The sequence below is a fragment of the Oncorhynchus kisutch genome, linkage group LG11 (assembly GCF_002021735.2).
Source record: "Oncorhynchus kisutch isolate 150728-3 linkage group LG11, Okis_V2, whole genome shotgun sequence".
In the NCBI taxonomy this organism is placed as follows: Eukaryota; Metazoa; Chordata; class Actinopteri; order Salmoniformes; family Salmonidae; genus Oncorhynchus; species Oncorhynchus kisutch.
The window spans coordinates 18,325,978-18,340,920 of NC_034184.2; the positions used below are offsets into that span (position 1 = coordinate 18,325,978).

The following is a 14,943-nucleotide window of genomic DNA, read 5'->3' on the forward strand; positions in this document are numbered from 1 at the left end:
TTGGTGGTTAGGCTGCCTGGCCAAAATTAGGCTACATGAAATGTGCAATACTGTTACTCAAAATCATGATTTTCATACATTTACTGAAAACCCGCATTAACACATGGTTATGTCAGCTCAATCTAAAATTGATACGGATTTAGTCCTCAGTCCTATACAGATGGACAGTCGGATCCTAATTTTATCACTCTTTTGTTGTTGAGAATTTTCCTGCGATTAATTTAAATCGCTCTATAGCACAGAACTTCTGAGATACAGGTTGAATCAAACCATAAGTATTTTTTCCATTATTCTTAAAGCCTTGCCTCTGCCCTTCACATCATTTTTATATGAACGTAATTCACCTAGGATTTGTGGCATTTTGCCTGAAAGATATAAACAGACAAATGTTTACAAAGTCGTAATTGCTAAAATATACTTAAGTATCAAAAGTAATAATTTCAAATTTCTTATATTAATCAAACCAGATGGTGCCATTTTCTTGTTTTTTTTATTTACAGATAGCTAGGGTTCCACTTCAACACTCAGACATCATTACAAATTAAGCATGTGTGTTTAGTGAGTCTGCCAGATCAGAGAAAATAGGGATGAACAGGGAGGTTCTCTTGAAAAGTGTGTTAATTATTAGACCATTTTCAGGGAAAATGTACGGAGTAAAAAGTACATAATTTTCTTTAGAAATTTAGTGAAGTAAAAGTAAAAGTTGTCAAAAATATAAATAGTAAAGTAAAGTACAGATATCCCAAAAAGCTACTTAAGTAGTACATTTTATAACCTCTACGGGATCAGTGTCCCTGTACCGGAATGGTTGCGCTAACATGTGCCAGTGTGATTAGCATGACGTTGTAAGTAACAGCAAACTTTCCAGGACATAGACATGTCTTATATAGGCAGAAAGCTGAAATTCTTGTTAATCTAACTGCACTGTCCAATTCACGGTAGCTATTACAGTGAAATAAATACCATTGTTTGAGTAGAGTGCACAACATTAAAAAAAGGTTTATTACTGCAACTGGTTGGATACATTCACCTCTGAAGGTAAATAATGTACTTACATTCAGTAATCATGGTCTGATTTATAATTCTGAGGGTCCCAGAGATAAAATGTAGCATAGTTTTGTTTGATAAAATGCATTTTAATATTCAAATGTAGGAACTGGGTTCTACAGTTTGAACCCCTGCTGTCTATGGCTCCACACCCACCCCGCCCGGCCATCTAGATGTGTGAAAGTTACTGTATAAGCCTAATGAACCATCATTTATGACATTCCTGGGAGTCTGTAAACTTACATTTTGTATTACCATATCATTTCTGTATGTTCTCTATAGTTATGTACTTGACACATTTCCACAAATTTCTAAGTGTTTCTTTTCAAATGGCATCAAGTATGTGAATATCCTTGCTTCAGGTCCTGAGCTACAGGCAGTTAGATTTGGGTATGTCATTTTAGACGAAAATTGAAAAAAAGGTTGATCCTTTAATTAATATATCCTTTAAGTATTTTTGCTAAAGTACTTTACACCACTGGTCCCTCTTAGATGTCACGTAGGTTGATACATTTCAATTTTTTCATTAATAAAGACCTTTTACATAAACTCCCACTGTACCTAATATCATTCCTAAACTGTCGGGGGAGGAGATACCTATTCAGTTGCAAAACTGAATGCATTCAACCGAAATGTGCCTTCATATTTAACCCAACCCCTCTAACTGCAGGTGTACACTGTGATAAAAGGTGGGATAGGAGCCATTAAAAGTAGATGGAGGGAACAAGAGCAGCACACACTGCACAAAATTTGCTCCTTGACCGCATGGAGTGTATATCTAATTCTTGAAGGTCACAAACAAGCAGTTCTGTCACCAAGGTCTTTGTGACAGTGGCTAAATTCCTAAAAGTACACTAGTGATGTATTCTGTAATATTTTAACTTGACTGCCTATATTGCCATTGAGCCCCATAATGCATTGGTTTTTATAGTACTGTACTGTAATATTGAATTGCAGTAGCTAACTGTAAGATTTTAGAAAAACATTTTCATCGTTTTGTTACATTGTAGCTACTGTACATGTGTTTCCGGTGCCCAACTTTGAGGGCCTCTCAAAATGTTTATGGAGCTCCGCTATCCTGGTCCTCCTTACCCATGGTGGTGTTGCTCTTGGTGGGGGCGTTCTTGCGTACGGGTAGGGTGTTGGAGTAGACCTCGCTGCCCTGTCTGTGGGGCTGGGAGTGGTGCTGGGAGGAGGCCTTAGCCACCTGGGACTGTAGGGCCTGAGCCTGTAGGGCCTGAGCCTGGGCTTGGGCCATCTTCCCCTCCATCCAGTGTTGGTAGTCATCCCCTCCTCCCCCTCCTGCTCCTCCATGCGCCCCTGCCGTTCCGTTCATTATGGGCATCCCTCCGTCCACTCCTCCTGGTCCCATTAGACGCTGAAGGGAAGGAGGTAGGGAGGAAGGAAGGAAAGCATGTGTTGATTTGTTAAGCAAAGATGGTGGATAAATTAAGATGAACTACTTTAAGCCATTTACCATATCATATTTTTACAAGGTTCCTGTCTGTGTAAGAGGCCGTTCCCTCTTTCGCTTGAGCATGCTTTCCTGTGTGAGCTCACGGTTCCTCCATAATCTCTGGCATGCTCACGGTTCCTCCATAATCTCTGGCATGCTCACGGTTCCTCCATAATCTCTGGCATGCTCACGGTTCCTCCATAATTTCTGGCATGCTCACGGTTCCTCCATAATCTCTGGCATGCTCACAGTTCCTCCATAATCTCTGACATGCTCACATGAGAGAGGGAACAGCTGGCTCTGGTCTACTTATTGTCCCGTCCCTGCTCGTATGTGTTCAATTCAACCTCACACTTGGGTCTATATATTATGATCTGTACCCAGAACTCACCCTGTCTAATTTCAACTGAAATTGTGCAAGATTAAACAGAGCTGAACATTCCATTAGGAATTGGGGAATTAGGGAATTTAGCTAGCTAAATTGTACAGCCAACATTTTGTCTACATAAATTCACAGACAACACAAAGATTCCTTGATGTCCTTCCAGATTCCCTCTGTCTACCCAAGGATGCCAGAGGACAAAAATCAGTTAACCACCTAACTGAGGAACTCAATTTAACCTTGCGCAATACCCTAGATGCAGTTGCACCCCTAAAAACTAAAAACATTTCTCATAAAAAACTAGCTCCCTGGTACACAGAAAATACCCGAGCTCTGAAACAAGCTTCCAGAAAATTGGAACGGAAATGGCGCCACACCAAACTGAAAGTCTTCCGACTAGCTTGGAAAGACAGTACCATGCAGTACCGAAGAGCCCTTACTGCTGCTCGATCATCCTATTTTTCTAACTTAATTGAGGAAAATAAGAACAATCTGAAATTTCTTTTTGATACTGTCGCAAAGTTAACTAAAAAGCAGCATTTCCCAAGAGAGGATGGCTTTCACATTAGCAGTGATAAATTCATGAACTTCTTTGAGGAAAATATCATGATTATTAGAAAGCAAATTACGGACTCCTCTTTAAATCTGCGTATTCCTTCAAAGCTCAGTTGTCCTGAGTCTGCACAACTCTGCCAGGACCTAGGATCAAGAGCGATGCTCAAGTGTTTTAGTACTATATCTCTTGACACAATGATGAAAATAATCATGGCCTCTAAACCTTCAAGCTGCATACTGGACTCTATTCCAACTAAACTACTGAAAGAGCTGCTTCCTGTGCTTGGCCCTCCTATGTTGAACATAATAAACAGCTCTCTATCCACCGGATGTGTACCAAACTCACTAAAAGTGGCAGTAATAAAGCCTCTCTTGAAAAAGCCAAACCTTGACCCAGAAAATATAAAAAACTATCGGCCTATATCGAATCTTCCATTCCTCTCAAATCTTTTAGAAAAGGCTGTTGCGCAGCAACTCACTGCCTTCCTGAAGACAAACAATGTATACGAAATGCTTCAGTCTGGTTTTAGACCCGATCACAGAACTGAGACTGCACTTGTGAAGGTGGTAAATGACCCTTTACTGGCATCAGACCGAGGCTCTGCATCTGTCCTCGTGCTCCTAGACCTTAGTGCTGCTTTTGATACCATCGATCACCACATTCTTTTGGAGAGATTGGAAACCCAAATTGGTCTACACGGACAAGTTCTGGCCTGGTTTAGATCTTATCTGTCGGGAAGATATCAGTTTGTCTCTGTGAATGGATTGTCCTCTGACAAATCAACTGTACATTTTGGTGTCCCTCAAGGTTCCGTTTTAGGACCACTATTGTTTTCACTATATATTTTACCTCTTGGGGATGTCATTCGAAAACATAATGTTAACTTTCACTACTATGCGGATGACACACAGCTGTACATTTCAATGAAACATGGTGAAGCCCCAAAATTGCCCTCGCTAGAAGCATGTGTTTCAGACATAAGGAAGTGGATGGCTGCAAACGTTCTACTTTTAAACTCGGACAAAACAGAGATGCTTGTTCTAGGTCCCAAGAAACAAAGAGATCTTCTGTTGAATCTGACAATTAATCTTAATGGTTGTACAGTCGTCTCAAATTAAATTGTGAAGGACCTCGGCGTTACTCTGGACCCTGATCTCTCTTTTGAAGAACATATCAAGACCATTTCAAGGACAGCTTTTTTCCATCTACGTAACATTGCAAAAATCAGAAACTTTCTGTCCAAAAATGATGCAGAAAAATTAATCCATGCTTTTGTCACTTCTAGGTTAGACTACTGCAATGCTCTACTTTCCGGCTACCCGGATAAAGCACTAAATAAACTTAGTGCTTTATCCAGTTAGTGCTAAATACTGCTGCTAGAATCCTGACTAGAATCAAAAAATGTGATCATATTACTCCAGTGCTAGCCTCCCTACACTGGCTTCCTGTCAAAGCAAGGGCTGATTTCAAGGTTTTACTGCTAACCTACAAAGCATTACATGGGCTTGCTCCTACCTATCTCTCTGATTTGGTCCTGCCGTACATACCTACACGTACGCTACGGTCACAAGACGCAGGCCTCCTAATGGCCTCCTAATGGTCTGCCTACCCATGTCAGAGACGCAAACTCGGTCTCAACCTTTAAGTCTCTACTGAAGACTCATCTCTTCAGTGGGTCATATGATTGAGTGTAGTCTGGCCCAGGAGTGGGAAGGTGAACAGAAAGGCTCTGGAGCAACAAACCGCCCTTGCTGTCTCTGCCTGGCCGGTTCCCCTCTTTCCACTGGGATTCTCTGCCTCTAACCCTATTGCAGGGGCTGAGTCACTGGCTTACTGGGGCTTTCTCATACCGTCCCTGGGAGGGGTGCGTCACCTGAGTGGGTTGAGTCACTGATGTGATCATCCTGTCTGGGTAGGCGCCCCCCCCCCTGGGTTGTGCCGTGGCGGAGATCTTTGTGGGCTATACCCAGCCTTGTCTCAGGATTGTAAGTTGGTGGTTGAAGATATCCCTCTAGTGGTGTGGGGGCTGTGCTTTGGCAAAGTGGGTGGGGTTATATCCTTCCTGTTTGGCCCTGTCCGGGGGTGTCCTCGGATGTGGCCACAGTGTCTCCTGACCCCTCCTGTCTCAGCCTCCAGTATTTATGCTGCAGTAGTTTATGTGTCGGGGGGCTAGGGTCAGTTTGTTATATCTGGAGTACTTCTCCTGTCCTATCCGGTGTCCTGTGTGAATTTAAGTGTGCTCTCTCTAATTCTCTCTTTCTCTCTTTCTTTCTCTCTCTCGGAGGACCTGAGCCCTAGGACCATGCCTCAGGACTACCTGACATGATGACTCCTTGCTGTCCCTAGTCCACCTGGCCGTGCTGCTGCTCCAGTTTCAACTGTTCTGCCTTATTATTATTGGACCATGCTGGTCATTTATGAACATTTGAACATCTTGGCCATGTTCTGTTATAATCTCCACCCGGCACAGCCAGAAGAGGACTGGCCACCCCACATAGCCTGGTTCCTCTCTAGGTTTCTTCCTAGGTTTTGGCCTTTCTAGGGAGTTATTCCTAGCCATCGTGCTTCTACACCTGCATTGCTTGCTGTTTGGGGTTTTAGGCTGGGTTTCTGTACAGCACTTTGATATATCAGCTGATGTAAAAAGGGCTATATAAATAAATGTGATTTGATTTGATTTGAACCAGCTTCATGAGGTAGTCACCTGGAATGCATTTCAATTAACAGGTGCGCCTTGTTAAAAGTTAATTTGTGGAATTTCTTTCCTTCTTAATGCGTTTCAGAGAATCATTTGTGTTGTGACAAGGAAGAGGGTGGTATACAGAAGATAACCCTATTTGGTAAAAGACCAAGTCAAGAACAGCTCTAATAAGCAAAGAGAAATGACAGTCCATTATTACTTTAAGACATGAAAGTCAGTCAATACGGAAAATGTAGTCGCAAAAAACATAAAGCGCTATGATGAAACTGGCTCTCATGAGGAAGACCCAGAGTTACCTCTGCTGCAGATGATAAGTTCAGTAGAGTTACCAGCATCAGAAATTTCAGCTCAAATAAATGCTTCACAGAGTTCAAATAACAGACACATCTCAACATCAACTGTCAGAGAACCGGGGCTGTTTTTGGGTCGAGCTAGGCACCTTAGTTAAAGCTACATACAATGACATTCAATGACATTCTGGACAATTCTGTGCTTCCAACTTTGTGGCAACAGTTTGAGGAAGGACCTTTCCTGTTTCAGCATGACAATGCCTTCATGCACAAAGCGAGGTCCATTCAGAAATGGTTTGTCAGGATCGGTTTGGAAGAACTTGACTGGCTTGCACAGAGCCCTGACCTCAACCCCATCAAACACCTTTGGGATGAATTGGAATGCCGACTGCGAGCCAGGCCTAATTGTCCAACAGATCACAAATAGCTGAATGGAAGTCCCCGAAGCAATGTTCCAACATCTAGTGGAAATCCTTCCCAGAAGAGTGGAGGCTATTATAGCAGCAAAGGGGAGACCAACTCTATATATATTAATGCCCATGATTTTGGAATGAGATGTTAGACGAGCAGGTGTCCACATACTTTTGGTCATGTAGTGTATTACTGTACTACACACACACACACACACACACGCGCAGGCATGCATGCACACACACATTAACACAACAATGATAATAATTATAATAAGACAGAAGACTGGAGAAGAGGCAGGGTGTGAAAGAACCATGGCCCAACAGCTCCAAGGAACATGTTTCTGTTTCTTCCTACTGGCAACATTTTAATTAGCATGCAGCACTAACAACTTTATTTGCATCAGCATATGTTTGTTTGGTTTGTGTGTGTGTGTGTATGTGTATGTGTGTGTGTGTGTGTGTGTGTGTGTGTGTGTGTGTGTGTGTGTGTGTGCGCGTGTGTGTGTGTGTGCGTGTGTGTGTGCGTGTGCGTGTGCGTGTGCGTGTGTGTCAAAGGGGTTCTGTGTTCTGAAGGAGAAGCTCTGAGAGATTCCGTAATGGAATCCCAACATCCTGGGGCATCGCTAGGCAACAGACTCAACAAGCTCTCACAGTCTCACAGCAGAATTAGACGTTCAGCCACGTTCTCCAAACGTCAAATTTCGAAGTTGCTCCAAATATCAAATTTAGAAGTTAAGGGGTTAGTCACTCATTACAAATGGTTAAGGTAAGGGTTAAGGTTTGGGATAGAGTTAAAACATTACATTCAGTCACTGATTACAAAGGGTTAAGGTACTAATCAAATCACATACACATATTTAGCAGATGTTATTGCGGGTGTAGCGAAATGCTTGTGTTCCTAGCTCCAACAGTGCAGTAGCATCTAACAGTGCAGTAGTATCTAAAAACGGTTCACAACAATACACACAAAGCTATAAGTAAAACAATGGAATTAAGAAATATATAAATATTAGATTGAGCAATGTCAGAGTGGCATTGACTAAAATACAGTAGAATATAATACAGTATGTACATATGAGATAAGTAAAGCAGTATGTAAACATTATTAAAGTGACTAATGTCCATTATTAAAGTGACAAGTGTTCCATTATTAAAGTGGTCAGTGATTCCAAGTCTATCTATATAGGGCAGCAGCCTGTAAAGTTCAGGCTTGCGTAACCGGGTGAAAGCTGGCTAGTGATGGCTATTTAACAGTCTGATGGCCTTAAGATTGAAAAACAGCTTCTGTCTCTCAGTCCCAGCTTTGATGCACCTGTACTGACCTCGCCCTCTGGATGATAGCGAGATGAACAGGCCGTGGCTCAGGTGGTTGATGTCCTTGATTATATTTTTCGGCCTTCCTGTGACAACAGGTGCTGTAGGCGTCCTGGATGGCAGGTAGTTTGCCCCCGCTAATGCGTTGGGCAGACTGCACCACCCTCTGGAGAACACTGTGGTTGTGGGCAGTGCAGTTGCCGTACCAGGCGGTGATACAGCCTGACAGGATGCTCTCAATTGTGCATCTGTAGAAGTTTGTGAGGGTTTTAGGAGCCAAGCCACATTTTTTCAGCCTCTTGAGGATGAAGAGGTGCTGTTATGCCTTCTTCACCACACTGTCTGTTTGGGTTGACCGTTTCAGATCGTCAGTGATGTGTACGATGAGGGACTTGAAGCTTTTCACCTTCACTGCGGTCCCATCGATGTGGATAGGGGCGTGCTCCCTCTGCAGTTTCCTGTAGTCAACAATCAGATACTTTATTTTCTTGACGTTGAGAGGTTATTTCCTGGCACCACTCTCCCAGGGGCCTCACCTCCTCCCTGTAGGCTGTCTCGTCATTGTTGGTAATCAGGCCCACTACTGTTGTGTCATCTGCAAACTTGCTGATTGAGTTGGAGGCGTGTGTGGCCATGCAGTCATGGGTGAACAGGGAGTACAGGAGGGGGCTGAGCACGTACACTTGTGGGGCCCCTGTGTTGCGGATCAGCGAAGTGAAGGTGTTGTACCTTCACCACTTGGGCGCAGCCCGTCAGGCAGTCCAGGACCCAGTTTCACAGGTCGGGGTTCAGACCCAGGTCCCCGAACATAATGATGAGCTTGGAGGGTACTATGGTGCTGAATGCTGAGCTATAGTTAATGAATAGCATTCTTACATAGGTATTCCTCTTGTCCAGATGGGATAGGGCAGTGTGCAGTGCGATGGCATCGTCTGTGGATCTATTGGGGTGGTAGAACATTTAAGTGGGTCAAGGGCAGGGGTGGGTAACTCCAGTCCTCGAGCGCCTGATTTGGTGTCACACTTTTTCTCTATCTCTAGCAAACACAGCTGATTAATCAAATTGCATTCTAAATTGAAGATCATGATTAGTTTATTATTGGAGTCGGGTGTGTTACCTGGAGCTGGGGCAAAACTGTGACACCAATCAGGCCCTTGAGGACTGGAATTGCCCATCCCTGACCTAGGGTATCAGGTAAGTTAGAGGTGATATAATCCTTAATTAGCCTCTCAAAGTACTTCATGATGACAGAAGTGAGTGCTACGGGGAGATAGTAATTTAGTTCAGTTACCTTTGCTTTCTTGGGTACAGGAACAATTATGAACATCTTGAAAGCAAGTGGGGACAGCAGATTGGGATAGGGAGAGATTGAATATGTCCGTAAACACTCCAGCTAGTTGGTCTGCGCATGCTCTGAGGACGCGGCTAGGGATGCTGTCTGAGCCAGCAGCCTTGTGAGGGTTAACATGCTTAATGAGTTTGAGCCAATCAGTTGTGTTGTGACAAGGTAGGGGTGGTATCCGGAAGATAGTCCTATTTGGTAAAAGACCAAGTCCATATTATGGCCAAGTCCATATGAAGAACAGCTCAAATAAGCAAAAAGAAACGACAGTCCATCATTACTTTAAGACATGAAGGTCAGTCAATTCCCAACATTTCAAGAACTTTGAAGGTTTCTTCAAGTGCAGTTGCAAAAACCATCAAGCGCTATGATGAAACTGGCTCTCATGAGGACCGCCACAGGAAAGGAAGACCCAGAGTTACCTCTGCTGCAGAGGATAAGTTCATTGGAGTTACCAGCCTTAGAAATTGCAGCTCAAATAAATGCTTCACAGAGTTCAAGTAACGGACACATCTCAACATCAACTGTTCAGAGGAGACTGTGTGAAAAGGCTTTCAAGGTCGAATTGCTGCAAAGAAACCACAACTAAAGAACACCAATAATAAGAAGAGACTTGCTTGGGCCAACAAACATGAGCAATGGACATTAGACCGGTGGAAATCTGTCTGTCCTTTGATCTGATGAGTTCAAATTTGACATTTTTGGTTCCAACCGAAAATCTTTATGAGATGCAAAGTAGGTGAACGGATGATCTCTGCATGTGTGGTTCCCACCGTGAAGCATGGAGGAGGTGGTGTGATGGTGCTTTGCTGGTGACACTGTCAGTGATTTATTTAGAATTCAAGGCACACTTAACCAGCATGGCTACCACAGCATTCTGAGGCAATACACCATCCCATCTGGTTTGCGCTTAGTGGGACTATCATTTGTTTTTCAACAGGACAATGATCCAAAACACACCTCCAGGCTGTGTACGGGCTATTTGACCAAGGAGAGTGATGGAGTGTTGTATCAGATGACCTGGCCTCCACAATCATCTGACCTCAACCCAATTGAGATGGTTTGGGATGATTTGGACCACAGAGTGAAAGAAAAGCAGCCAACAAGGGCTCAGCATATGTGGGAACTCCTTCAAGACTGTTGGAAAAGCATTCCTCATGAAGCAAGTTGAGAGAATGCCAAGAGTGTGCAAAGCTATCATCAAGGCAAATGGTGGCTACTTTGAAGAATCTCAAATTTAAAATATATTTTGATTTGTTTAACACTTTTTTGGTTACTACATGATTCTATATGTGTTATTTCATAGTTAGCAGACAAGATTTGCTTAGAATTCCGTGGCATTATTTTATAGTATGAAGAATACAAGTGAACCAAGCTGAATAAAATATACTGTAGACACCTTAGGAAAGCCACAGAAAAAGGAATCTGGTTGATATCCCTTTCATTGGTCAATAGGGATGCATAGGAACACAGAGCTTTCAAAATAAGAGTCACTTCCTGATTGGATTGTTCTCAGGCTTTCACCTGAAACATCAGTTCTGTTATACTCACAGACAATATTTTTTACAGTTTTGGAAACTTTAGAGTGTTTTCTATCCTAAGCTGTCAATTATATGCATATTCTAGCATCTGGTCCTGAGAAATAGGCAGTTTACTTTGGGAATGTTATTTCCAAAAATAAAAGTAGTGCCCCCTAGCTTCAAGAGGTTAAATGTCTTACGTCGGCCACGGTGAAGGAGAGCCCACAGTCCTTGGTAGTGGGCAGCATCGGTGGCACTGTGTTATCCACAAAGTGGGCGAAGGTGTTTAGCTTGTCCGGGAGCAAGACGTCGTTGTGCGCTACGTGGCTGGTTTTCCCTTTCTAGTCCGTGATTGTCTGTAGACCCTGACACATACGTTTCTGTACTGACATTTTGCCTGTTTGTCTTATGTAGGGAATAACTACAGTGTTTCTATTCAGCCATATTCCCAGTCACCTTGCCATGGTTAAATGTGGTGGTTTTCCCTTTCAGTTTTGCAAGGTTTGGGATATGTTTAAAACATTACTTTCGGGCACTCATTACAAAGGGTTAAGAAAAGGGTTAAGGTTTGGGATAGGGATAAAACATTACTTTCGGGCACTCATTACAAAGGGTTAAGAAAAGGGTTAAGGTTTGGGATAGGGATAAAACATTACTTTCGGGCACTCATTACAAAGGGTTAAGAAAAGGGTTAAGGTTTGGGATAGGGATAAAACATTACTTTCGGGCACTCATTACAAAGGGTTAAGAAAAGGGTTAAGGTTTGGGATAGGGATAAAACATTACTTTCGGGCACTCATTACAAAGGGTTAAGAAAAGGGTTAAGGTTTGGGATAGGGATAAAACATTACTTTCGGGCACTCATTACAAAGGGTTAAGAAAAGGGTTAAGGTTTGGGATAGGGATAAAACATTACTTTCGGGCACTCATTACAAAGGGTTAAGAAAAGGTTTAAGGTTTGGGATAGGGATAAAACATTACTTTCGGGCACTCATTACAAAGGGTTAAGAAAAGGGTTAAGGTTTGGGATAGGGATAAAACATTACTTTCGGGCACTCATTACAAAGGGTTAAGAAAAGGGTTAAGGTTTGGGATAGGGATAAAACCAAAAATAAAAAAACATTGTCCACTACTGGTATCAAACACGAGTCATGGGATTACGCCCATCCACAACCCTAGTCTACTGGATGGTAATAGTGCTCACTGTTGCCCCTAGTGGACAGTTTGGAAGGCATTTCCCGATGTCCTCAGGACATGGACAGTCGTCCAATTTCGACCTCAATCTTGAATGACCTAGCTGACAGAATAGCTGGTGGTGTTAATTTAATTAAGGTTCGTCATTAGAGCTGCAGCCCACATACGTGCTGTGTGCTTCAAGACTCAAGAATACCCACTCAATCACTGATGCAACACACTGTTACAGAGGTTCGTACACAAACACAGGCACTCACACAAAGCTCTTCAAAGCTTCATAATCAAAAACACAATTAGTGATAATGAGCAACAATTGATGCCTGTGGCACTCGATTAGCTGAATGTTTCTCCACACCAAAAGGGCTGAAAAACCATAGCAGCTCTATGTAGATGTAGGATCTTAATTTCAGCCACTTTGTTACAGCAGGAAAATAATTCTGCAGCAACAGGAAATGTGAATTATTATGTGAAATATAATGACTGGAAAAATATTGTAGGGGTTGATACATTTATCATTAGGGCAAACCAAGTCTGTCATTTTAAAGTGGAAATGACAAACTTTAGAATCCCCTTTAAACCTTGAATACTCTTCAAGTTTACATTTCATGCTGTGCAGGAACCTTATCAATGATCAAAATAGATCCTACATCTGTAGCTGTACCATGGCAATAGCACAGTAACATCTTAGTAACAGTGACCCACCTGTTGGGCCATTAGTGCAGCCAGCTCGGGGGGTACAGGCAGAGGCTTGGCCCCGGGGATTGGGTCAGAGATGAGCAGGTTGCCCTTGGAGCCGTGGAGAGTGTGGGAGCCGGACGCCAGGGTACCCCCTGTAGAGGTCATCTGCTGAGCCAGGAGCATGGCACGGTCAGGCAGCTTGGTAGGGTCAGCACACGCCTGCTGCCATGCTGGGATCTTTTGGGCTAGAAGGTCCTTACCCTGGAGAAGAGTGATAAATAAATACAAAGGGAGAGAAAGGTGAGACAGGTGAAAGGTGAGAGGTGAGACATTGTGTCGGGGTGAGATAGGTGAATATAGAGATGTTCTGGTGATGGAAGAGGAGTGATTAACAAGGTGTTCCTTTGAACCCACTCAAAAGGTAAGTGATGTGAGGTATGTGTATTTAAGGAGATTTATCAGAAGAATATAGGGTTATAAAGATCAGGAGAAACTGTTAAACAAATCGTTATACTGTGAAAGGTTCACTGATTGAGAACATAACTACATTATCACATCCCAGAGAGAAAGAGAGAGAGAGAGGAGAGAGAGAGCGAGAAAGAGAGAGAAAGAGCGAGAGAGAGGAGAGAAAGAGAGGGAGAAGGAGAAGAGAGAGAGATAGAGAGAGAATGAGAGAGAGAGCTTCACCTCACACCCTCTGCCATATCACCAAACCAAGACATCTTTCTCTCTCGGCTCTGACAGCTCTTCTACGGTATCTATTGGCTGTGGAGCTGAAGCAGCCGTTTCAGCACAAAGCTGTCCACCAGCAGCCTCCCAGGATTATAACACTCAAGGCAGCCTGCGACACCATCTGTAGCCTCTAGGCCTTTCCTCCAGCTCTCTCCTCAACTCTGGGTTTCCTGCTCTAGCTTACCTCTGATCAGTTTTACCCCCACATCCACTCATTAAAGCATTCTGAGTTTAACACAGGCTGTAGTACTCAGCAGGGTTGCCAGATTTCTCCATAAACTTAAACACTCTTAGAACACTCTTAGAACCCTTTTTTCTTTGGCTGTCCCCATAGGAGAACCCTTTAGTGTTCCATGTAGAACCCTTTTGGGTTCCATGTTGAACCATATGTTGAAAATGTTCTACATGGAACCCAAAAGAGTTCGAACTTGAACCAAAATGATTCTACCTAGAACCAAAAAGGGTTCTTGAAAAGGGTTCTCCTATGAGGACAGCAAAAGAACACATTTAGGTTCTAAATAGCACATTGAGTGTGCCCATTTGTTTGACTGTCAGACAGTATTTATCCAAGTGACATATCTCCCGAGTGGCGCAGTGGTCTAATGCACTGCATCTCAGTGCTAGAGGTATCACTACAGACCCTGGTTCAATTCCAGGCTGTATCACAAATGGCCGTGATTGGGAGTCCCATAGGGCGGCGCACATTTGGCCCAGCGTCATCTGGGTTAGGGCTTGGCCGGTGTAGGCTGTCATTGTAAATAAGAATTTGTTCTTAACTGACTTGTCTAGTTAAATAAAGGTTAAATTTAAAAAATATATCCTTCAATCTTTGTTACTATTTGTCTCTCTGTCCATAGCGTACATAAATATGTCTACCCTTGTTGTCTTCCTTATCGCATTCTGTGTACCAATCAGAGTGCTCGTCCTTGGTCTCTCTCTGTTGGTGGACCGGATAGCAGTGCCAGAAGGTGACTAAGCTCCCAGTTGGCAGTATTGCCTAGGTAATGTACCGTGTCTTGTGTGCGTGGTAGTGTGGCCTGTGGAGCACCTTGCCAGAGAGATGATATAAACTCCACTGGCAGATGGTCTGCCTCTTCATCTTTCTTCTCAATACACTTCTTCAACCTGCTTGTTTCAGTTCCCCTGCTCCTACTCATTCACCTTCATTATGGCTGTCTTATACATGGAGGGCACGACCATACCATATTAAGTTGCAGTGTTCTACAGAGTGGACTAGAGAGAGAGAGAGAGAGAGAGAGAGAGAGAGAGAGAGAGAGAGAGAGAGAGAGAGAGAGAGAGAGAGAGAGAGAGAGAGAGA

At 43.2% G+C, this 14,943-nt stretch overlaps 1 protein-coding gene across 7 annotated transcripts in view; it reads right to left on the reverse strand.

The window, feature by feature from the left end:
• Positions 1–14,943, reverse strand: part of LOC109899921 (brain-specific angiogenesis inhibitor 1-associated protein 2) — a 188,141-nt gene that overhangs the window by 26,250 nt on the left and 146,948 nt on the right. For all 7 annotated transcript variants that reach the window (XM_020495555.2, XM_031835406.1, XM_031835410.1 and 4 more), the window contains 2 exons: positions 12,918–13,154; positions 2,140–2,425 (listed from right to left, as the gene is read on the reverse strand). In XM_020495555.2, coding sequence (XP_020351144.1) covers positions 2,140–2,425; positions 12,918–13,154 — 523 coding nt within the window. The remainder of the gene's footprint in view (positions 1–2,139; positions 2,426–12,917; positions 13,155–14,943) is intronic.